Source organism: Mercenaria mercenaria, chromosome 3, assembly GCF_021730395.1.
Source record: "Mercenaria mercenaria strain notata chromosome 3, MADL_Memer_1, whole genome shotgun sequence".
Lineage (NCBI taxonomy): Eukaryota > Metazoa > Mollusca > Bivalvia > Venerida > Veneridae > Mercenaria > Mercenaria mercenaria.
The window spans coordinates 61,613,654-61,635,777 of NC_069363.1; the positions used below are offsets into that span (position 1 = coordinate 61,613,654).

General features: G+C 33.7%; 1 protein-coding gene across 1 annotated transcript in view; it reads left to right on the forward strand.

The window, feature by feature from the left end:
* The window catches only part of LOC128555914 (tyrosine-protein kinase HCK-like), an 86,538-nt gene that overhangs the window by 36,554 nt on the left and 27,860 nt on the right, over positions 1-22,124 (forward strand). Inside the window, exon 7 of the mRNA XM_053539733.1 lies at positions 10,013-10,085. Coding sequence (XP_053395708.1) covers positions 10,013-10,085 — 73 coding nt within the window. The remainder of the gene's footprint in view (positions 1-10,012; positions 10,086-22,124) is intronic.

Here is a 22,124-nt window from a genome sequence, read left to right on the forward strand (position 1 = left end):
GAAAAAAAAAACGAACCAGCAACTATTAACAACAAGTAAGTTTATTTTGATAAGTAATGATTCAAATACCTTGAACATGTTGACTAGCCAAAAAGTCCAGTATTATATCCAAGAATAGATCAAATTCTGTCCAAGTCAAATTTTAATCTAACCATTATTAATTCCGAAATTCGAACAAAGATATGCATGTATATTTAAAGCCGCAATGTTAATGTAAATCCATCAAGTGTTAAATGTCCAAACTGGTAATTTCTTGTTATTAAGAAATACATGAAACTTTTTTGTTTTAAATGAAATATTGCTAACGTTCTTCTTTTTTCTCCTCAGACAGCTTTATATTTAAAGCATCATCGAAGATTCCAGCACTTTCGTGTATCACCAAGAATAAAATAGAACATTCTAGAAAACCAAGAAAGACCAGGACTTTAAATAATGTTAACTTCCTGCTTATCAGCATTTCTGATGGAACATTTTGAAAAATATAAATAAATTTTGGACATACATTATGTCTCCAGACTGGGACAGGCTTAACAGTAAACACTGAGTCATCAATATTTGACATAAATAACAATAGAAATACTAATAATAAGTGAAGCATAATCGGGAATGACATGTAGCTAACAGTATATACATTTCATTTTAAATGTGGCCTTCTGAAATTTAAAAAATCGACATACATAAGCAATCGAAAATGAAATATCTATATAAAATCACTGAAAGGGATATTTCGCGACATACATTTCATCAGCATTTACATATGATATAATCGAATGATTGACTTATTCATACATTTTACGGCAGACACTCATTTTCCAAAAAAAAAAAAGAAACAACAAAAAAGTGAAAATAAAACATATTCATATGGTCATTATTTTGTTAAATTAATAAAAAGGAACAGTCACTGAATCTGCAAGTTGCTATTATGACATGCCTTGTAATTTTCTATTTCCGTTGCGAATATTTGTAGGTATTATTCAAACCGTAAATACTATAAAAAGAAAATAATAATTCTAATATAGTTTGTGTAAGGTCTTGTACATAATGCAATGCCTACGTAAATTGCTTTGAGGTTTTTATTTTTTTTTTTTTGTAAATTATTTTGTGATGGAAGCAAGACAAATGGTTATTTACATATTATTTTTGTCCATGGATTTAAGATACACTTGTTACGAAAATAGCTAAATGTCCATGCTATTTTGAGAAAGTGTATTGTTGAAGGCCTCTCCCGGAAAAGTATGAATTCTGCAGGATTTTAAAAATGAAAAGTTGTTGCCATTTAGAAAGGACCATTTTAATTTGATAAAAGTAGATTAGCTGGAATCTATATTGGAATAGGATAAGACATAGAAACCTTGTAGAAAGACTTAGTGTTATCATGAATAATTTGCAATATTTGTTAACGTAAATGCTGAATACCCCTAACCTACCTCTTACTAATAAATACAAAACCATTTTCACTTAATACCATTTATCAATTAATAAATTGCAAGCAAGCGTTTTGATACTGCTGTGTGCACAATTGATACATGTAATATCACTCTCAAACATCTTGACAAAACATTTCATTCAACTCTATCCTAGCAAACATTTCACTTCTAATTGTCCCCCGCCTTTTTCGAAGAAAATAAGAGGGACACAGAAATTGGCTGCGTCCTTCCGTCCGTCATTCCGTCCATTATTACGTCCGTCACATTTCGTGTCCGGTCCATAACTCCATGAAGTGATTTTGAAATAACTTGGCAAAAAGTGTCTCCAATTAACACCCATACCCCGAGCTCCAAGGTCAAGGTCACACATAGAGGTCAAAGGTTAACAGGGTCTGTTTCGTGTCTGGTCCATAACTCTACCATTCATCAAGAGATTTTAAAATTACTTTGCACATATGTTTCCCATAATAAGACGACACCCATACCCCTTGCTGTAAGGTCAAGGTCACAGTTTAAGTATAAAGGTTAACCTGGTCTGTTTCTTTTCCGATCAATACCTCATCAAAGGATTTTAAAATGACACGGCACACATGTTCACTATAATGAGTTAATGTGTCATGCGCGAGAACCAGACCCCTAGTTAAAAGGTAAAGGTCACACTTACAGGTCAAATGTTAACATGGTCTGTTCTTGTCCGGTCCATAACTCTGCCATTCATCAAGGAAATTTAAATTTGCATGGCATAAATGTTTCCCATAATGAGACAACATGTCATGTGCAAGACCCAGACCCCTAGCTCTAAGGTCAAGGTCACACTAAGAGGTCAAAGGTTAACATAGTCTGTTTCTTGTCCGGGCCATAACTCTGCCTTTCATCCAGGAATTTTGAAATTACATAGTACAAATGATCCCCATAATGAGTTGATGTGTCATGACTGTGCAAAATCTAGACCCCTGGCTCTATGGCCAAGGTCACACTTAGAAGTCAAAGTTTAACATAGTCTGTTTATTGTCCGGTCCATAACTCTGCCATTCATCAAGGGATTTTAAAATGTCAGAGCACAAATGTTCCCCATGATGAGTGGATCATCCTGTGCAAGACCCAGACCCCCAGCTCTAAGGTCAAGGTCACCTTTGATATTGTTTTTGTCAGATCTCTAACTTATTTATGCATTGGTGTATATTCAAATAACTGGCATAAATATTCACCATGACAAGACATTGTGTCATGTGCAAAAGGTCAACGTCACAGACAGTTTTTGTTTTTATATAAAATTACCTCCCTTTTATATGATAAAGTACAATACATGTGTTTTTATATTAGTTTTTCCACTAATTTAAATATGAAATTATAATTTAAGTAAGAAAAATGGTACTGATAGGTATAAAAAAGCTATTAACAATTTTGGACTTGTAGAATGCAAACCCAGGCATAAGTTATAACTTAATGGTATAAATATAGGTAAATGCTGTGTCACTATGGTTGCAATAAATTAGGTTGATATGTAGTGCAGCTCTGCATTGACCAACAATAGAACGAACTTTTTCCCGTGTGAAATTTAAAAATAAGTTTTTAGTACCATATAGGTATAATGGAATTTATTTGTTTATTAATAACCTCCCTTTAAAGCTGCTCGCCCGCACAAAGGTTTACGGATTCACCGTACTATATGGTTATGTAGGAAAAAGTAAAGCGTTGCAAACGGTTTATTATTTTTCAATATAGCCATATAGTGCTGTGAATTCGTAAACTTGTTTTCATCCGCCATTTTTTCAAAACACTACGTAGATTTTCGCTTATTTTGTTGATTATAACTTTTCATTTTATATTTTATATTTTCTTGTTACAAAAATGTTGCTTTTGAGAAATTTGATTTTTTCGACCAAACTGAGGACAAGTAGCTTTAACATGATAAAATATTTCATTATATTCTTATTTATTTTTCGTTACCAATTTAAATACAAAATCACATTAAATCTTTAAAATACAGATAACAGTATTTGAAAACATTCACCAATTATAGATTTCCAGACATTTTCAAATTTCATAATGTCTGCATGAATTACATGATATATAGTTATGGTTTATTTACATTGGTAGTATGTTGTCCTATTACTTGGAAGATGTTGTAATGGTATGCAATATCTTTTGTGAAAATTGTCCCTAGGCGGGGAACGTTGGTTACAGATTCTTGTTTGAAATATTATACTGTGTATTCAATCACCAGTAATAAAATAATAATAATTATCAACATCCTAAATGGTCTGGTAAAAATGACCAAAATCGAAAATGATGTCGGTCCTACTGCACACATGTAATGCCCACCGCTGAATGACAATTATAGACCATATCAACGAAGAGCCACGTGATCTGTTCCAGGTAAACAGATAAACTGCAGCTTAACTCTAGGCAGTATTTACAATAGCAATTCACTGGATAGGAGAGTGGTGTTGATAATTAGCTGTTAAACCTTATATAAATCCCTGACAAGCCCATAAATAAATAAACAATTAGCATCATCAAACAATTTACAAAATATATATTCCGCATTCATTCACATATGTACTGCATTTCTCACAACTCTAGAGCTTCCAGTCTATCATTGTATTAAAACAGAAAATGGCAACTTCAAGTTCTGTTGAATGGACCAAAAATCTGTCTGGGAAACCAAAGATATTTTCTATTATTCAAAGTGCTGATTTCATAAAGGAAAATGGTAAAAAGAGGTCATTTGATAAAGGATATAATTTCTTTGCTGAAAGTTGCATTCATGACGCATTTGTTTGTAAGACAATTAACAAGTTCCATATCAAAGCAAAATGTTAGAGAAGCCAAAGGAAGAATAAAAAGCCATATGAATCGAGAGAAATAAATTAAGCACACTTTTACGTTAATGTTGCAGTTCCATACTATAAACCTGCGGACATAAACTAATAACTTAATGTTCTTCTGTGCTGTAGTAATGATGGATTTTGAAAGTTAGACAGCATACAACAAACAGTCCAAAACACCAGCAGATTTTATCGGTAGCTTTCGTTCAAATATGTGGAAATTTTGCACTTTTCAAATTGCTCTTTCGACGTGTATGCTGTGTTGTGTTGTGTTGTGCAATAACATGTGTGTCCTGAACATCAGTCGTAGATAATCGTTTTCGTTTTACCAAAAATGGTGTTATATTCAGGCGAAGTCCAATTTCAGACAGTTCATTTGCAATGGTAAAACCTTTCTGCTATCCACACCAATTAGATTTTAAATGTGTTAGTTGATTTATAATCCGAATATGTCTGAGATTTTCTTACTATTTCAATTTTTCGTTCTGTACAGTCGATTATAAGCACTGTACTAGGGTATTGCTTTTTAAATTCAGGTGTCATATACTTTGAAATAATGTCTTGATGAGAAATATCACTATGGAGCCGAGTACAACATACATTAAAACACCCAAGTAATAAATATTTTTGTTACAGTCGCCAGTGAAATTTGAAAGCCCATGGCTAAATCCTTATTAAGTAATCCCAATCTTAATTTCATTAATGTTAACAAAAACTCATCCTCAAGCGAAAGTTTATGTAATCTGAATGGTTTGCTTTGAGTCGTCATCTTTATCATCACTGTCCATGCTCACACACCCTTCATCATCGGAATCAGCACCACTTGTAAATTGATTTGGATTGCGTCTATCCCAATATTTTTTTTTTTGACTTCTGTTTTATTTGGAACAAGCAGCTGTAGAACAGTATTAAATATAGTTGAGTTTTGAAATCCTGTGTAGAACTGCATTAATCTCAGTTAGGGGTTTGATTCAATAATGTCAATAAGAACCGATGGTTGCAGATATTTGGTATGTCAGTTTAGGTTTCAGCATGAACCCTGTCATCGTTTTTCTGACGCAGTGTCAGTGTCACTGTCTTCTAGGTGCCTCTTCTTTTGCGATTTTCGTGTTCGTGTTTTCGTCTGGGGAAATACAGATGGTGTAGCACTGTGTAACATGGTTCTTCTTGGTGTGACATTATTATTATTAAGTAGTGAAAATCTTCTTTTTTGAAGAGTTTGCTGCAAATTCTTGTTGATTTATTTAATAACAAAGTCGTCCTTTGATGTTCCTCTTGCAGACCTGCACAACGTATTCTTTCCTTCCACACCTTAAATACGTTAACATTATCAACTTGTATTGTTATCCGGTATCTACATGTAATACTTACGAAAGTGCAACATAACTGTACATGATACAATTTGATAAATCTATACGCTATGCTGTGAAAAAAATGTTGTTGAAATGTAAAGATGTATTACTAGTATATTTCATTATGTTTTGACTGTAAATAAAGATAAAACATACATTTTGCTGTTTTAAATCATTTGGAAATTGATGCATAGATACATTTTCTTCCTTACCAGAGCCTTTACAATTTGGCACACAACAATAAATCAACATAATTATTAGTATTCTGCAGATGTGTATTTCAATAGAATGTAACTGTACTGATAGCTCAGGTGATAAGCCGCTTGGAGTGTTTACCCTGATAAGATCACGTGACTCTCTACGCTGATATCGTCTATTCTAACGTGGTCACCTATCTGTCCACTAGTCACATGACCAGCAAAACGAGTAGAGATTGACCGACCAATCAGGGGAAATTATTTTCCAACTAAACGATTGGCGTAAGGCATCGCTCATTATTATTGTTCATTTACCACTCTTATGTATGGCAGGCAGTTCATTGGACTGAGTATAGTCCGGTTTCGAGGTCAGTGATGTTTTTTTACTTTTAGTTATGGACCTGTCCGTTATTTAGGTAGTGTTATTCAGTACGACAGTGGTTCTTCGCGAAATAAGGCAAGGTAAATCATGCTGGTTTCCCTGATCGGCAGACGAGTCTATAATTTAAACGTCAAAATCAAACTATAGGCAAATACATTATTTGTTTAATTTTCGTTTCGCGTTGGTTGCTGAGGACAAGACGTCAATAAATTGACGAATCAGGGGAAACTATTTTCCAAATATTTCATTACATTCAAAAGTTAGAAAATTAATTTCCCCATACCTACCTATCTCTACGAACAAATACTAAAACCATATTCATTTAATACTATTTATTAATAAATAAATTGCACGCAAGTGATTGGACACTGCTGAATATAAAGAACGGGATAATTTCTGATTTTGTACATTTAAATCAGATCATTGAGCATCAAAACATGTCTGTCATACCAAAGACCTAAAGATTTTGATACAAGTAGCCTTTCATTAATAGAGTCCTTAATGTAGCCATCTTAGGCATTTTCACTTCTCCATCAACCATGTCTTTTAAAAATCTATTTTTAACTCCATTATTGGCGGTGGAGGTTGAATCTCCAAAACGCAAGGAGTAAAAACCATACTTTGAAATATCCTTAACATGATTTGAAAAAGCTTCTATAAATAATACCCTCAATGTTGTATAAGATATATGTGCATCTAAATTTCTTAAATGATACAGCTCATTGGACTGATACAGCTCATTGGACTGAGTAGGCAAATACTTTATTTGTTTTATTTTCGTTTCGCTTTGGTTGCTAAGGACGTACACGACGTAAATGGTAATTCGTCAGGATGCTTTTTAGATTTACACATTTATTTTCATATTATCCGGCGTAAAATAGAAAGGACTCCTTTTATAACTTTCCGGTTTGTGGTGTAGTGGGACTGCCTTTTTTGAGCGTGGCTTTCCCTGTTCAGTAGTCATCTTTGCTTTTTCCACACCCCCAGCAACCCCATCCTTTCTCTATCCTTCTCAAGTTTTGTATCTTGCATATGATTTAATGTACTTGCTATTGGATTTTTGAAGCGAGTTATCCGCTATATTTTTCTACTTCAGTTTTAATTTTGTTGCGGACCTACTTTGTGATGTATGACTGTCTGGCTGTGTTTGAAGTTTTCTGTGATTCCAGGAAATCTTCCCTAACCTTTTATTATTTATCATTTTCAGAAACTTGTAGACGCAGGTCGTCCTCAAAATCAGACAGTAAGTATTTAATTGTTTCTTTCAATCAATCAGATACAAAATTATTGTAATGCAACAAACATTTATACCGACATTGTTTGCTTCGTGAACTGTTTGGAATGACCCATAAATTACAATTAAATCTCATTTTCTGTAATCCTGTGTAACATAACGAATCATTATTTGTCCCCATTTCATAGGAGATATGTCGAAGGATGTATGGAAAACTGTTGTAACTCATATTGAATAAAGAATGAGCTATAATATTTTCCATTCAGATTTTGTCTTCGTAATCTGCCAGTCCGTCGGTCCGTTAGCACTTCAATAGAAATTGACAGGAGTGATTGGTCTGAGGCCTTCTTGTGTATGACGTTGGCACATTCCGTCTGTCTGTACATCTGTCAGTCTGCATTTAGCTTGTCCTTGCTTGTTTTCAAGACGAAAACTGCCTAGAATTCAGTGAGTAATAGGTATGACGTCTTGTTGTGCACAGCTTCAGCACGTCCTGCTCGAATACATTTTTACGAAATTATGGTCCCTTTAAAGACATTTTTGAATCAAAGTGCTCGGGACTAATTCACTATTTATGGGATCTGATTGAAAAATCAAAGGAATCTCGAGTAAGAAGCCTTATTGCGCATATGTTACGAATCCTAATCGGCAGACGTGTCTATAAATTGAACTCAAAAGGAGAAATAGGTATGAAGTCTTGCTGTGCACAGCTTCAGAACGTCCTGCTCGAATACATTTTTACGAAATAAAGGTCCCTTAAAAGACGTTTTCGAATCAAAGATTTCGGGACAACTATACTATTTATGGGATCTGATTGAAAAATCAAAGGAATCCCGAGTAAGAAGCCTTCTTGCGCATATGTTACGGATCCTTTGACTTTCATACATGAAATTTTGAGGAGATATATATCCACGCTTATTCTAGAAATTCTGACCAGATTTCTTTAGAACGTCACATGGGTGATTGACAAGAAGCATAGTTGTATATTTTTATCCTGCTCAGATTTTTATTTTCGTAGTTAAATCCCCTTAAAGGTTTATTTTTTAATAAGATTTTGTCTGGACTGCTTCTCTCTCTCTCTCTCTCTCTCTCTCTCTCTCTCTCTCTCTCTCTCTCTCTCTATATATATATATATATATATATATATATATATATATATATATATATTGATATATCCAAAATGTACTGTTGTTGAACAATACGGAATACGGATAATAAAGCGGGAAAAAAGATTGAAGGAAATGCCTTTTTTGATATTACATGGTTTAATTCAGTAAAAATTCAAGTTTAAAATCTCAACCGGTTTCACCATTAATATGGATCTTTAGGAGAATATTTATGACGTCGTCGTCAAGCAGGAAGTTATCAATAATGACGTCGCTTATGTAAATGATGAATATTGTTAAATTGTCGTTAGCATCATTGAAAAAAAATATATGAAATAATGCATAAATTCCGTCCTTGTAGATTCTGCAAATATTTATATAAGTAGTAATTATTATTTCGCATTCAGAGACGGTTTAAAAAGATTGATGAAATATGTTTCTTTCATCTTCCGAAGGGTATTTGTATTTTCTTTCGGCTTATAAAATGGGAATATGCTGAATTTCGGTGTACAGTGTTTTGCATAGTTTGCTATATGTCTGCTTACTGGAAGTATTGCCGCGTCTGCTTGTCTTATATGTTGATTATGTAGTGTTACTCTGTTTCTTAGATTGATGGTTTCTCCTATAAAATCTTCTTTACAACTAGAGCAGCGTATTACATATATCACATTCTTGATTTCGCAGGTTGCTGTAAATTTTAATTTGAAATATTTACCGTTTCTAAATGTAAATGTGTTCCCTTCTAGAAGATGAGGGCATAATCCACAGTTTCCTCTGCCACATTTCGTAATTCTGTATTCCTGTTTTCGTCATCAAATTTAGCGCGTGTTAATAATTTCTTAAGATTAGCTGGTTGTCTTTTACTCTTTATTAAATTGCGTTTGTCTATAATTTCTCTCATTTTCTCATCCGCTTTTAATATTGGTATATTATTTTTGATGATACTAAAAATCTCCGCATTTTTCGGATTGTGTGTCGATACGAATGGAATTGTTGGAGAATTATCTTTTTCTTTTACTTTTCGAGATTCTTAGCGCCATTTTAATGCCATTTTCAACAAGTGGCAAAGGGTAACTGCGAGCTAAAAGATATCTTCTTAGTTCTGAAGGTCGATAATCACATTGGTATGTATTTGAAACTATAGCACATACCGTACCCTTCTTGCACGACAAAACGGAATATTTTCTTTTGTGTGTTTCGGGTGACAAGAATTAAATAAGAGGTATAGTTTGCTGTCTGTTGGTTTAGAAACGGTAAATATTTCGAAATAAAATTTTCAGCAACCTGCGAAATCAAGAATGTGATATATGTAATACGCTGCTCTGGTTGACGTTGTAAAGAAGATTATATAGGAGAAACCATCAATCTAAGAAACAGAGTAACACTACATAATCAACATATAAGACAAGCAGAGGCGGCAGGTTGGTGTACCATATTTATGTAGAAACCAAACAGTTCTTAAATGATATATCTTTCTTTCTAGGAATCCATTGAGAAAGACAAGGATGACTATGACTGCAATTTATTACAACTTACGAAGGACACATCTGTTGATGGTAAGGTGTATTTCAAAAACTATGTACTTCATTTAAAGCTTCTATGGATTCAAATGGCTAACTTTTGAATTTGTTTGATCTAGATCCAATGCCCGTAGTTTCCAAGTACTAAAAGATAGAAAATCCATTGAACGACATCCTCTTTAACCAATAGTCGAATCGTCTCCAAAAATAGGGTCTTAGCATTTTTAACAAAGTAGAAGATTAGTTTTCTAACGCTGATTCATCAGAGCTAAACAAAATAATTTAAGCGACATTTCATGATACCTGAACCGCATGATTTTCACCAAACTTAATCTATTAAACGTTTGCAGTGTTACAAGCCCTTATTTCTAAATCATGTAAACGGAATTGCTCGTTTTCATTTATCACTTTTTGATCAGATGCATAATATATCTTCACACTTGGTTAGTACAATTGGAACAATATATTTCAGAAGTTTATATATCACCGGATTCCAAATTTAAAAAAGCTCAAATTGTTCTTAAAACTCAGTTTCAGGATCCTTACATGGACTTCTTCTAGAAATATTGTATTGGACAGATAAGGTGCTCTAAATGGGTTACTACAGGTGCGAATAGGAAACGTTAGATGTGTTTTGTCCAATTTAAGTTTTTAGCATCTTTACGCGGATGTCTGTCAATAACTCTCCCTTGTACACAGGAGTTGCAAACAATAAAACGACTTCAGCAATCTTCTAATTAACCATTTGATCGATCTTTACAAAACAAGTGTACAACATTCTTGTTTCAGTCTTTCTCAGAATTGTTATACAACAAATCCGCTTTGCTAAACACTTACACTCAAACACTTCAAACATGCCTCATCAGTATGGCAGTTATTTTGCTGTTGTAACTTGTATTTAAACATTTTGATACTTGCTAATTATCATTAATATGGTGTTTTTGTGACACTCAATCACTTGCCGTTCTAATGTTAGACAAAAATCTTAGCACAGGTTTTCAAAACATGTTGCAGTCGATTACAAACTCAAGAAAAAAAAATATTTTGAAAATATTTGCACTTGCATTAAAGTTAAAGGTATATTCATTAAAGACAGTAGTACCTTTATTCTTATTGAAATATTGTTTAGCAAAATTATCAAACAGCATCATTTATTTCGAAAGAGTCAACAACATTATACTTTACAGGCTGAGGCTCTAGCGTTTCACGTCTGATACCACCTCGTGAACGTTTGAAATTACGTTAACGTCAAATATAAATAACTCTTCTAACATATAACTGGTAACGGCCAAACGACTTTAACGGATATTCAATATTCTTCTCCAACGACTCATGTTTTGTTTTATTCATTCTTATTTGTTTACGCTGCGTTGCTTAGTAATTGCTGTTTCTGGAAATCCAGCCATTATCAATCGTAGGAACAGCGAACTTTGAATTTTGAGACCTGTTTTCAATTTCAGATCGGTGCCTGATTGTCATCCAAATAAAAATCATTTGTATTGCATATAGGAAAGAGGCTTTAATTCGAAGTCCGAAGTTAATTTTGGAACATGTCTTGGTATTGGCAGAGGTTGCTTTTTTTGTCGAGCCCGCTTGCGGAAGCGAAGATATAGTTGGCTGTTCGGTGTATGTGCGTGCATACGTGCGTCCGTCCGTCCGTCCGTGCGTGCGTCCGTCCGTCCGGATTTGCTTGTCCGGACCATAACTTTGACATACATGGAGCAATCTCATTTATATTTGGCATGAATGTTAGCTTCAGTGTCATGCGCAAACTGCAGGTTCCTATCTCAAAGGTCAATGTCACACTTGGAGGTCAAAGGTTAAATTCAATAATGGCTTTGTCCGGAGCATTTCTTCCTCATGCATGGAGGAATTTTGATGTAACTTGGCACATATGTTCACAATCGTGTGACAAAGTGTCAGGCGCAAGAACCAGGACACTAGCTCTAAGGTCAAGGTCATACTTAGAGGTCAAAGGTCAGATACAAGAATGACTTTGTCCGGAGCATTTCTTTTTCATGCATGGGGGATTTTGATGTAACTTGGCACAATTGTTCACCATGATATGACGGAATGTCATGTGCAAGAACCTAGAATTACTTCCCTTTGTTGTTTCTATAAATAGCTTATATTGTAACTTTTTTATTACTGGTCGTAGGGAAAAATCAAGACCACTTTTCTGTAGTACAATATGCACGTTACATCCAATTATGAGGTGTATTTTGACCTATCTCTACTAGTAAGGATTTTGGTTTGGACTCAGATTTTCTTAAGATTTACTTCCCTTTGTTGTTATTATAAATAACTTATATTGTATATTTTTGCAATCATTTTGTATTTGACATAAATGTTTGCCTCAATGAGACAGGGTGTTATTTGCAACTCCTAGTCCTTTTGACAGCTGGCGGCCTCGACATGTTGCCAGTGGGCATCTAGTACTGATTTAGATGTTACTTTTGAATACGTTTTGCAGCGATATCCCATAATGTTTTATCAAATATGCCAAAATGTGTTGAGGTTGTAAATTAGATATTACAGATTACCGAAATCATCAATATAGAGACTCATGGTGTCCCTCCTGACGGACAAACAATAAATCAAAGAGACAAATGCCACGGCCATAAAATGCTTAAACTTTACTTTTTATGATGAAACTGAAACATCACTGGTAATATAACGCCTAATTAAAACCAACCCGTATTCATTATTTACGTCCGCGGCATCAAGTTTATCCATGTTTAGGTATGGCTGCCATTCTATTGGTTAATTTACCATCTGGTTTTTTGTTTGCATGTAAGCTTATTTAAAGACTTCAGTAATATTAGCGGGAAGATAGTGCAAGATACAGAGACGCTCCAATTTCAGAAGCTTCCCTGGTTCTTTAACGCGACAGGTCTAAAGCACATATAAACGGGACTCATATCCTTGTTGGTAATTTTTATTTGGAGGAGCGGGGGCTCTTCCTCAAAACCCATGGTTGCGTCTTCAGACAGTGTTACCAATGCGTCCGCTCTGTCCGATTTTCAGCTTAATCTCGCTTATATACTACCCGATTCGCTAAATTGGTCACTTCGGTCACTTATGCCATTTAATGTACTTTTGATAAAAATGCATGTATTTATACCTTTATGGCATATGATGTAAATGCTATAATATTTTTCTATTCTGTTTTTTTTTTCTTTTTGTATTTCCTTGTCCAAAGTTGGTATTTTATTTTACAATGCTTTTAAATTTGAAGTCGCACTACTGAGATTTTTTCAGGTAATTTTATGTAAAGTCGTCTGATTTTAGTGAATTTCTCCAAAAATGCTGACGGTAATTATATATTTCTAATGTGCATTTCGAGCTATAATGTATCTGAAGCCATATTGAAAGTATACATTTAATATTAAAGGAATTACCCGTGAATTTTATGTATGTTACGCTCGCGGTTGGCGTGGTTTCTTTTTTAATACGTAAAATCAAAGAAACTTGGGGTCAGGACTCCCCTTTTCGCCCCTTCCAACAGTTACATTTGTAGCCTATATATTTTGCTTTGAAACAGCATAGGCATCGGGCATAAAACGGGTTTTGTTACAATTTCAGCACGTTTTAACAAGAGGGTCATTGACTTAATAGTACTGAGTAACATGTCACACTAAAGGATGTGGACATTTATTTTGCCAGGGGCAATATTTTCAACAATTACGGTAGAGAGTCAAACCCAGTGTCAAATTGCATAGATGCCAATCCTTACGTTTAAGGAGCACTTGTGCTAAAAAGTGCAAAACTAAAACAGACTGTAATTGTAACAAAACCAATTTTATGATCGTCACCTATGCTCAGAACGTGTTATAATGCTACAAAATATTGGCTTACGGTTGGCAGGGATTGAAAAGGGTAGGAGTAAGTTCTGACACAATGTCTGTGACTAAAATATAAAGAAACGTTACATTTTTACATTTAGAGTTGTTTTTATTTTCTCATCTATAAAATCTACTGTTAGTCGCTCAAATTGGCATTTTTCCCCATAACATTGACCTGTAACGGACTCGGGCCACCTTAGGTCCCTATACAAGCTAGTATTCACTACATCTGGCCTAACTTTTGAGCTTATTTTTGATTATGTCGATTTATTGTATTTAAAAAGGTGTAAGGGTGGATTTCCCGAATCATTTGTTTGTCTTACAGATTGTATGATTGAAGTAAGCTTTTTATGGCTCAGATTATCACATTTGATATTTTTGTCATATTTTATATCGATATTATCAGACAAATGTCCTAGCTTTAAAATATACAATCTATCACTATGGAAACGGGGAAAAATATTAAAACGGTCAGTAGTATTTTCCTTTTTAAGAATTGCTCTATATTAGTTTAAAATGTTAGTTTTAAATAGTAATGACTAAATATGACCCGAATTGAGTTTTGCATGCAAAATCAAACGGTGGGGTAATTCAACATGAAAATAGTAAGCCTTATTTCTGTTGTAAACAATTACTTGTGTTGTCTATATGTAAGAATAGTGCTTTCAAATGGTCATATTTTTCACACACTTGTGTTTTATTTAGACTGATCACAAAAACGTTGTTGTTGTTGAAATTAAAACTGTACTAGTATTCGGATATTCAATGATTATCAGATATTTTTAAGAAAACATGCCCATGCATTTTATTCAACGTAAAATTTCATTTACATTTTATCCATCATGTGTTTAAAATATGTAAGTGTGTTATTAAGAACTTAATCTGTTTTAAAGAGACAACGTAACTATTCATTGTATTCAAATAACCCTACCCGCGTCATAAACTTTTCTTTTTTAAATAAGACTAACATTAATTAATTTTGCCTGTGTGCCGAAATACCTCAAGATACATTTTGTAAGCGGGTTTTATTTCTATGTTTAATTAATTTGTTATGAACATAATGTCATCATATCTTCTTATGCCTCATTTTGGAGTTTTCATACAAAATCAAATGGCTTAGGCAAGTAAAAAAAACAACAATAATCACACGAGATTCTAGTGCTCTATTAGTCATACTGGCTTAACAGGCCTTTTGGGTAATGGTTTGTTTCTGTATAGAAAATAAAAGGTAGGGATAGATTCCCGGAAGCAAAGTGGACCCAAAATACAGCTATAGAGTCATGTATCGCAAAGTAGGTCCGAAACAAATAAAAAAAAGCTGTATCGGAACAATATAGCAGACGGGTTGCTTAAAAATCCAACAACAAGTCATTTTTGATTATGTGCAAAATACAAAAACTGGCAAGAGGTAGTTAAAAGGGTTGGGAAATTTGGGAAAAGTTGAAAAAAGCAAGGATGAATATTCAATAGGGAAAGCAGGGTCATGATTTCTATTATCTCGCTTTCTACAAGTTTCTTGCATTTCTATAGGTCAACTGACGTCACGTGCAGACAGGATATATTCCATATCCTGCCAGTAAATTCTTTTTTAAATATCTATTGAGACAAAAGCCTGGCGCATCGCTGGCGTAATGGGGCAGTAGACAGTAATTTTGACAATTCCACAAATTTGCGTTGAAACCAGTGCGAGAAAAATCATAAATATACATTTATGAGAAATGTCAGGAATGTGTAGAGCAAATGTACTGAATATACTTAGCACTCAGAAAATATGGAAGTAAAGGGTAGTGGACAAGACAAAATCATTACACAGCTTGTTTGTGGCAGTAAACAGGATATACGCTGTCTCGAAAATTCATATCAGGCTCAAGTTTCGCTTCCGCATGATATGGATTTTCTCATCAGCGTATATCCCGTATCCTTTTAACAAAAAAAAAAACAGTGTGGCTTAATGATATTTAGTTATCCAAATATGGTCCAAACAGAACACCGTAATGAACCCTTAAAACAAAAATATTTAAAAAGTATATAAAATATTTGTTGGACAATGATTTCAATGAACCCAGAAACAGTAACTGGAGTTCTCTTTGTATTTTTGTTTTAAAACCTGACAAATCTTACCAGTTGTTTACAGATTATATAGGTAAGTTAAAAGCGTAAAAAACTGATTCATTTCCTATTTCCAGAGTTGATGCCTGTATTGATAGTTTCAGCAATGGTTTCACCTTAAGGTTTATTTCAGTATAAAGTCATACCATTTTTTATGAAAAATCCACCTACCAGCGACTTCATATTTCTGAACAGTAATAAATCTGATGGATGCATTGATGATGTCATCAAGTACAAATGTATTATGACACTTGGCAAAGTCATTTGCAGACGACCAAGGATTTCTTCAAAAGATTCAGTGAGGCAAAGTTGACCAAACAAATATCAAAATAGGGAATTTTGTAAAGTTTGTGTTATTTTCTTAGGTCATGTTGCGGGACAGGATCAAGTAATACCCATTGACGCTAAGGTTGAATCTCTCTCTCTCTCTCTCTCTCTTCCCCCCCCCCCTCTCTCTCTCTCTCTCTCTCTCTCTCTCTCTCTGATTTTTCAGTTCAAAACAGTAAAAGACAAGTAATGCGTTTTCTTTGTACGGCAGGATAATACATTATTTTGTAAAACTTTTTCTTTTATTGCTGAACACTTAACATGTTTATTTACGAAAATGTCATTTTTTTTTTGGAATGAAAAATGCCAAAAACGCATTTGAGAAATTGAAGGCCATACTTGCTGTGAACCTATTCTTCTGGCACCAAATATACCATTTGAATTAGCTGTAGTTTGATATTGCTAGAAGAAGACAACTCTGGAAGTAAGCATCGTGTCTGTTATTACTCAGAGACGTTTTCAATAGACATCATAGAAATTACTCTACTGTTGAAAATTTTTATAGCTATTATTTTGGCAAATCAGCACTTTTGATATATTCAGTGACCATAATCCTCTCATTTTCATTAACAAAACGAAAAAAGAGATTGTTGCAATGGAGACTTTTACTACAAGAGTATAACTTGGATATTCAGTATATCAAGGGCAAATATAACTTTATACCGGATGCCCTACCCAGGATTTGAACTAAGTACTGTGCACATTATGCAATTTAATGTTATTTCGTATATGTGTTATAATTGTAATTATGACATATTGAAACCTTCAATGTCCTTTTCGTATATAACGTGTGTTTCATTTATATTAAGTAGTAAAATTAATGGAAAGTTTTATTACTTTCTTTCCCTGGGTTTGACCGCATTTACAAGAAAGTTCTTTTTTATTCTTTGTGATATATGATGTAATTCTTTAATAGGAAGCTGAGGAAAAAGGAGGAACTTAAGCAAGATTTTATTGAAAAACTTTTACTTAAAAGTGGATTTAACGGCTAGTTAATATTTTCAAGGTATTTTAAATGTTACCTTTCAAAATAATCTTCGTTACCTTCAGTATTGTAATTAACAAGCAATTATTGTCCTTAGGCGTACTACTTAGTCACACACCTGGGGAAGTTGGCAGCTACTTGCGGAGAACAGGTTTGTTCTGGTAAAGAATCCATAACTGGTTAGGTCAACTGCCTGTCATTATATAACTGAAATACTGTTGAAAAACGACGTTAAATCCAAAACAAACGAACATATTAATCTTATATGAAAGGTTGAAGAGAACACGATAGTTGAAAAATAAAATGAAATGAGTAAAGCTTGTCTTAATACTGTGCTTGGGACTGCTGACAGAAAGTTCACCCCAGGGTGAGTGGGTTGGGGCTTGAGGGTTGTTGAACTTTTCATAGCCTCTCATGAGCAGACTTAATCAACCCGAGTGTGCATTAATTTTACTTTGTTGCATTATGTCCTTCGAAAGGATCTTTTACTGATGTTATTAACCATAACAGAAAAAAGTATGTAAGAAACGTCAGTATTTTAGCATACAGATTAATTTTATAAATTTACCCTGGCAGTTTAAAGTTTATAACTTTCTGATATTTTGAAAAATTAATTGTTACTATTAAAAGATGAATTTCAATTTTTGTCTAATATTTTCAGTAGAAAAAAGGTTGTTATTTATTTTTAATAGAATCCGAACTGCCATAAAGTCCCAAATTAAAATCAGCAATTGTCAATTTAATATTTCTTCATAAATGTACTTACCAACACTTAAATATAATATATTTTACACATGGTATGAATACGAGAAATATATGATGACACTAGGAAGTATTATTTTCTGGGTAGGGATAGAGTGCGAAATGGACCTTTCTTCTACGAAATGGACTATTTTCTCAATTATGACTTTAATTTCAATGTTATCTGTATTTTCTTAAATAGATATGAAAGATAACAGGGACTAAGTGATGGTCACTTTTGATTATATAGTTGTCTAATTTATAACCAAACTATTGTAATTTATAAAGACCGTGTCCTTCAAAATGGACATTTTCGTGCCAAGCTTCTACTAAATAGACTTTTATATTTTTATTGTCACTTTAATCTCAATGTTATCTGTATTTTCTTAAATAGATATGAAAGATAACAGGTAATACTAAATATTGGCTGCCTTTGATTATATAGTTGTCTAATTTATAACCAAACTATTGTAATTTATAAAGACCGTGTCCTTCAAAATGGACATTTTCGTGCCAAACTTCTACGAAATGGACTCTTATTTTCTTACTTGTGAATTCAATGTCAATGCTTTCGGAATTCTTATTCTTATTAAAATATTTTTATTTATTTTGTTGGGTTTAACGTCGCACCGACACAAGTATAGGCCATATGGCGACTTTCCAGCTTTGATGGTGGAGGAAGACTCCAGGTGCCCCTCCGTGCATTATTTCATCACGAGCGGGAACCTGGGTAGAACCACCGACCTTCCGTAATCCAGCTGGATGGCATGAAGAATTCAAAGCTCCGAGTGAGGCTCGAACCCAAATCGATGAGGGGCAAGTGATTTGAAGTCAGCGACCGTAACCATCTTATTAAAAATATGATAGATAATAGGTAAACATTAATGCTGGCTACTTTTAAAAATATATTTTCTGTAAAAGCATTCTTAATATATGGCAATAATTTTCTGATCTTTTTAGCCAGTGCTTAAGCAACTGGCTCTAGCTCTAAATCAACTATCAAGTTTCAACCTCGCGTTGTTTGGGTTTTCCATCTATTTCTATGTGACCGTATCAAACAAATATTTTGACGTGTAAAAAATAGTCCCATATTTATTTTTTATAATCTTGGTATTGTGTGAGTGTGTGAGAAACTGAGGACTACTGTTTTAAACAATAAAAACCATTTGCAACGGATTCTACAATAATTATGAACTTTGTATTCACATAATCACTCCGCTTTAGGGTTAGTGTTAGGTTTAGAGTTGAACCTGGGCCCACACTTGGGCAAACTTAGTTTTACATATAGTTGTATAGGGAAACATTTAAACATCTTCTTATCTTGAACCACAATACACAGAATTTAGATATTTGGCATGAAGCATTGTCTGGTGGACCTCTACCAACATTGTTCAAATCATGACCGGTCTATGCACAATCAAATGTTGATTCCTCAGGTGTATCACTCAATAAGCACTGGCAATCCGTCCTTTCAGGGCTTTGATTTTTTATTGTCTTGATACATGGATATGTCCATTTGCGAGAATTTGCCATTGGATCAAAAAGTACGAGGGAGGAGCTTATCAACGATCATTTTAATTTATTAGTAGGCAGAATTGAAAAAAAAACTTGAATAATAATCCGTCATATCTTTGGTACAAGATGTATCTGTCCAAAAGTTCCCTTCTAGCGAAAATGCAATGATTTGAGAAAATCTGATTTAAGCATCATATTACAGATGTTTAATACGACAGTGATGAAAGTCTGTTTGTTTACTTTATGTTCAATATTATAATCTTCGAAATTTTGTGCAGAAGTAGCACTCCCCGTTAATTTCGTCACGTGATTAACACAAGCGAGCACCTGCATATTATGTACACAAAAATATTTCACATATTCATTTACGAAACGCGAGAAAATGATCTAGACAGGTTATAAAATAATAAGAAGCACATTATACAAATATATCTGAAGCTATAAAACATTACGTAACCAGCGACTATTTCATAACATGGCAGGAGTCTATTTTAGGTCATGCATATTCATTATAATAATCTCTATTCTACAGTATCAAATATTCAATACAAGGGTCAGTACTCTATACGAATTATTGTTCCTTGTCAGCCTGCTGTTAATAAAACGCATTTCACAATAGATTTACGTAAAGACGTACGAACACACATTGGCATAGAGGCTATTTGTAATGAATATGCATGAGTCCAAGAAGCGCGCCCTACTAGTATTCGGATGCCTTTGATAGTACCCTTGTGTCCATAGCCTGCTCAGTCAAGTGTGAAATGTTGACCATAAATGTTCCTTCTCAAGAGAAGGAAAATAATAATTATTAAAATATCTGTACTTCATTAGAATATCATTTAAAATTATTGAATATTTCATTATGTATATATTCACATTCTAGAACTAAAAAATCTTAATGACACGACTAGCATTTATTGAAATCGGATAACAACAAAACAAAGTGTTATACAGTGGAACCTCCCTAATCCGACCCCCTCTAATCCGAAAACCTCTCTAAACTGAACGAATTATTTGGTCCCACTTTTTCTTATTCATTCTCTATTGTAAAAATACCCTTATAATCCGAAACCTCTCTACTCCGAAAACCGAACAAACTTTTGTGATTTTTATATGTTAATTACATTAAAATCTACACTTCTAATCCGAACCTTAGTCACTGTATCTGCTGTAAATCTTGCTCACTTTTGACATTTTCCAGACTGTTTACAATTTTAACTATTACTCTTTATAAAGGTGTCACATGTATTTATCAAGCAGTGTAAAAAACACAAATAAATGATAGTTAATTACAGGTCCCTTGGTAAGTGGTTAAGATCGCTGATTGCGAATTCTTGCCCCTCATCGCTGTATGATCGAAACCAAGCTTTTGCTGTAGAATTATTAAAGGAATCAAGCTAGCACACTTACTTAATGTTGAAGTTCTACTCAGATGACAGCTCGTAAGGAAATAATGTCCGAACGGGCACTTTGGATACTCCTCAACCATCAAAAGCTGGAAAGTCGCCATATGACTAATCACTTTACCGCTGTTACGTTAATCCTAATAAAAACAAAACGAAAGAATGTATGTTAATTTCTTATCGGTCCTCTAAATACGTTTCATGTTATTAGTTGAACGTTTCACAAAGATATTAATAAACAGAACAGAACTGACAAAACACTGTGTTTATCATCATCCTCATCCTTTTAAATAAAAGTACACTAAATCATGATCAATGTCACACAATTATATGTCATATCTAATATCAAGCTAAATATATAATAACCATACAATATACACAAAGATTAGTATATGAATAAATAAATGTTCCAAAGTACATGCGCAATTTTATAATTGACAATATCTCAAAAATGCTATAGATCAGTTTTCATCACCCGCTGACATTCAGTTTGGGAAAATCTTGTCCTACACAGGATGCATGTAAGATCCCTGTAATGTAGAAGGGTTTCAAATGGTCAGGCGCTCTTTTTGATTCTACAGTTTGATCACAATCTTAAATCATCATTCTTACAAATCGTTCATGTAATATATCTTTTCTAAAAGTGAGTTCATTCATCTGACAAACACATTATTGAACGGAGGATATTAATTCAGCGATAGTACAAGTTATTCCAGAGGTTGCTGTTGTGCGTGCCATGTATGACTCTGATGCTGTGTTATTTCAGATGCTTTAATAGTGCGTGCCTTGTATGACTTTGACACTGTATTTTTTCAGGTGCTTTCATTGTATGTATCTTGTATAACTTGACTTTGATACTGTGTAACAGTTATTAAATTATGTAGTTATTTCAGATGCTCTTGAATTACATGTCTCGTATGACTTAAATATTGGATATTTCAAATGTTCGTATTGTATATGCATTGTATGACTTTGATACTGTGTTATTTCCGGTGCTGATATAGTATGTGCCATGTATGACTTTTATACTGTATTATTCAAATGTTCGTATAGTATGTGCCTTGTATGACTTTGATACTGTGTTATTTCAGATGTTCGTATAGTACGTGCCTTGTATGACTTTGATACTATGTTATTTCAGGTGCTGGTA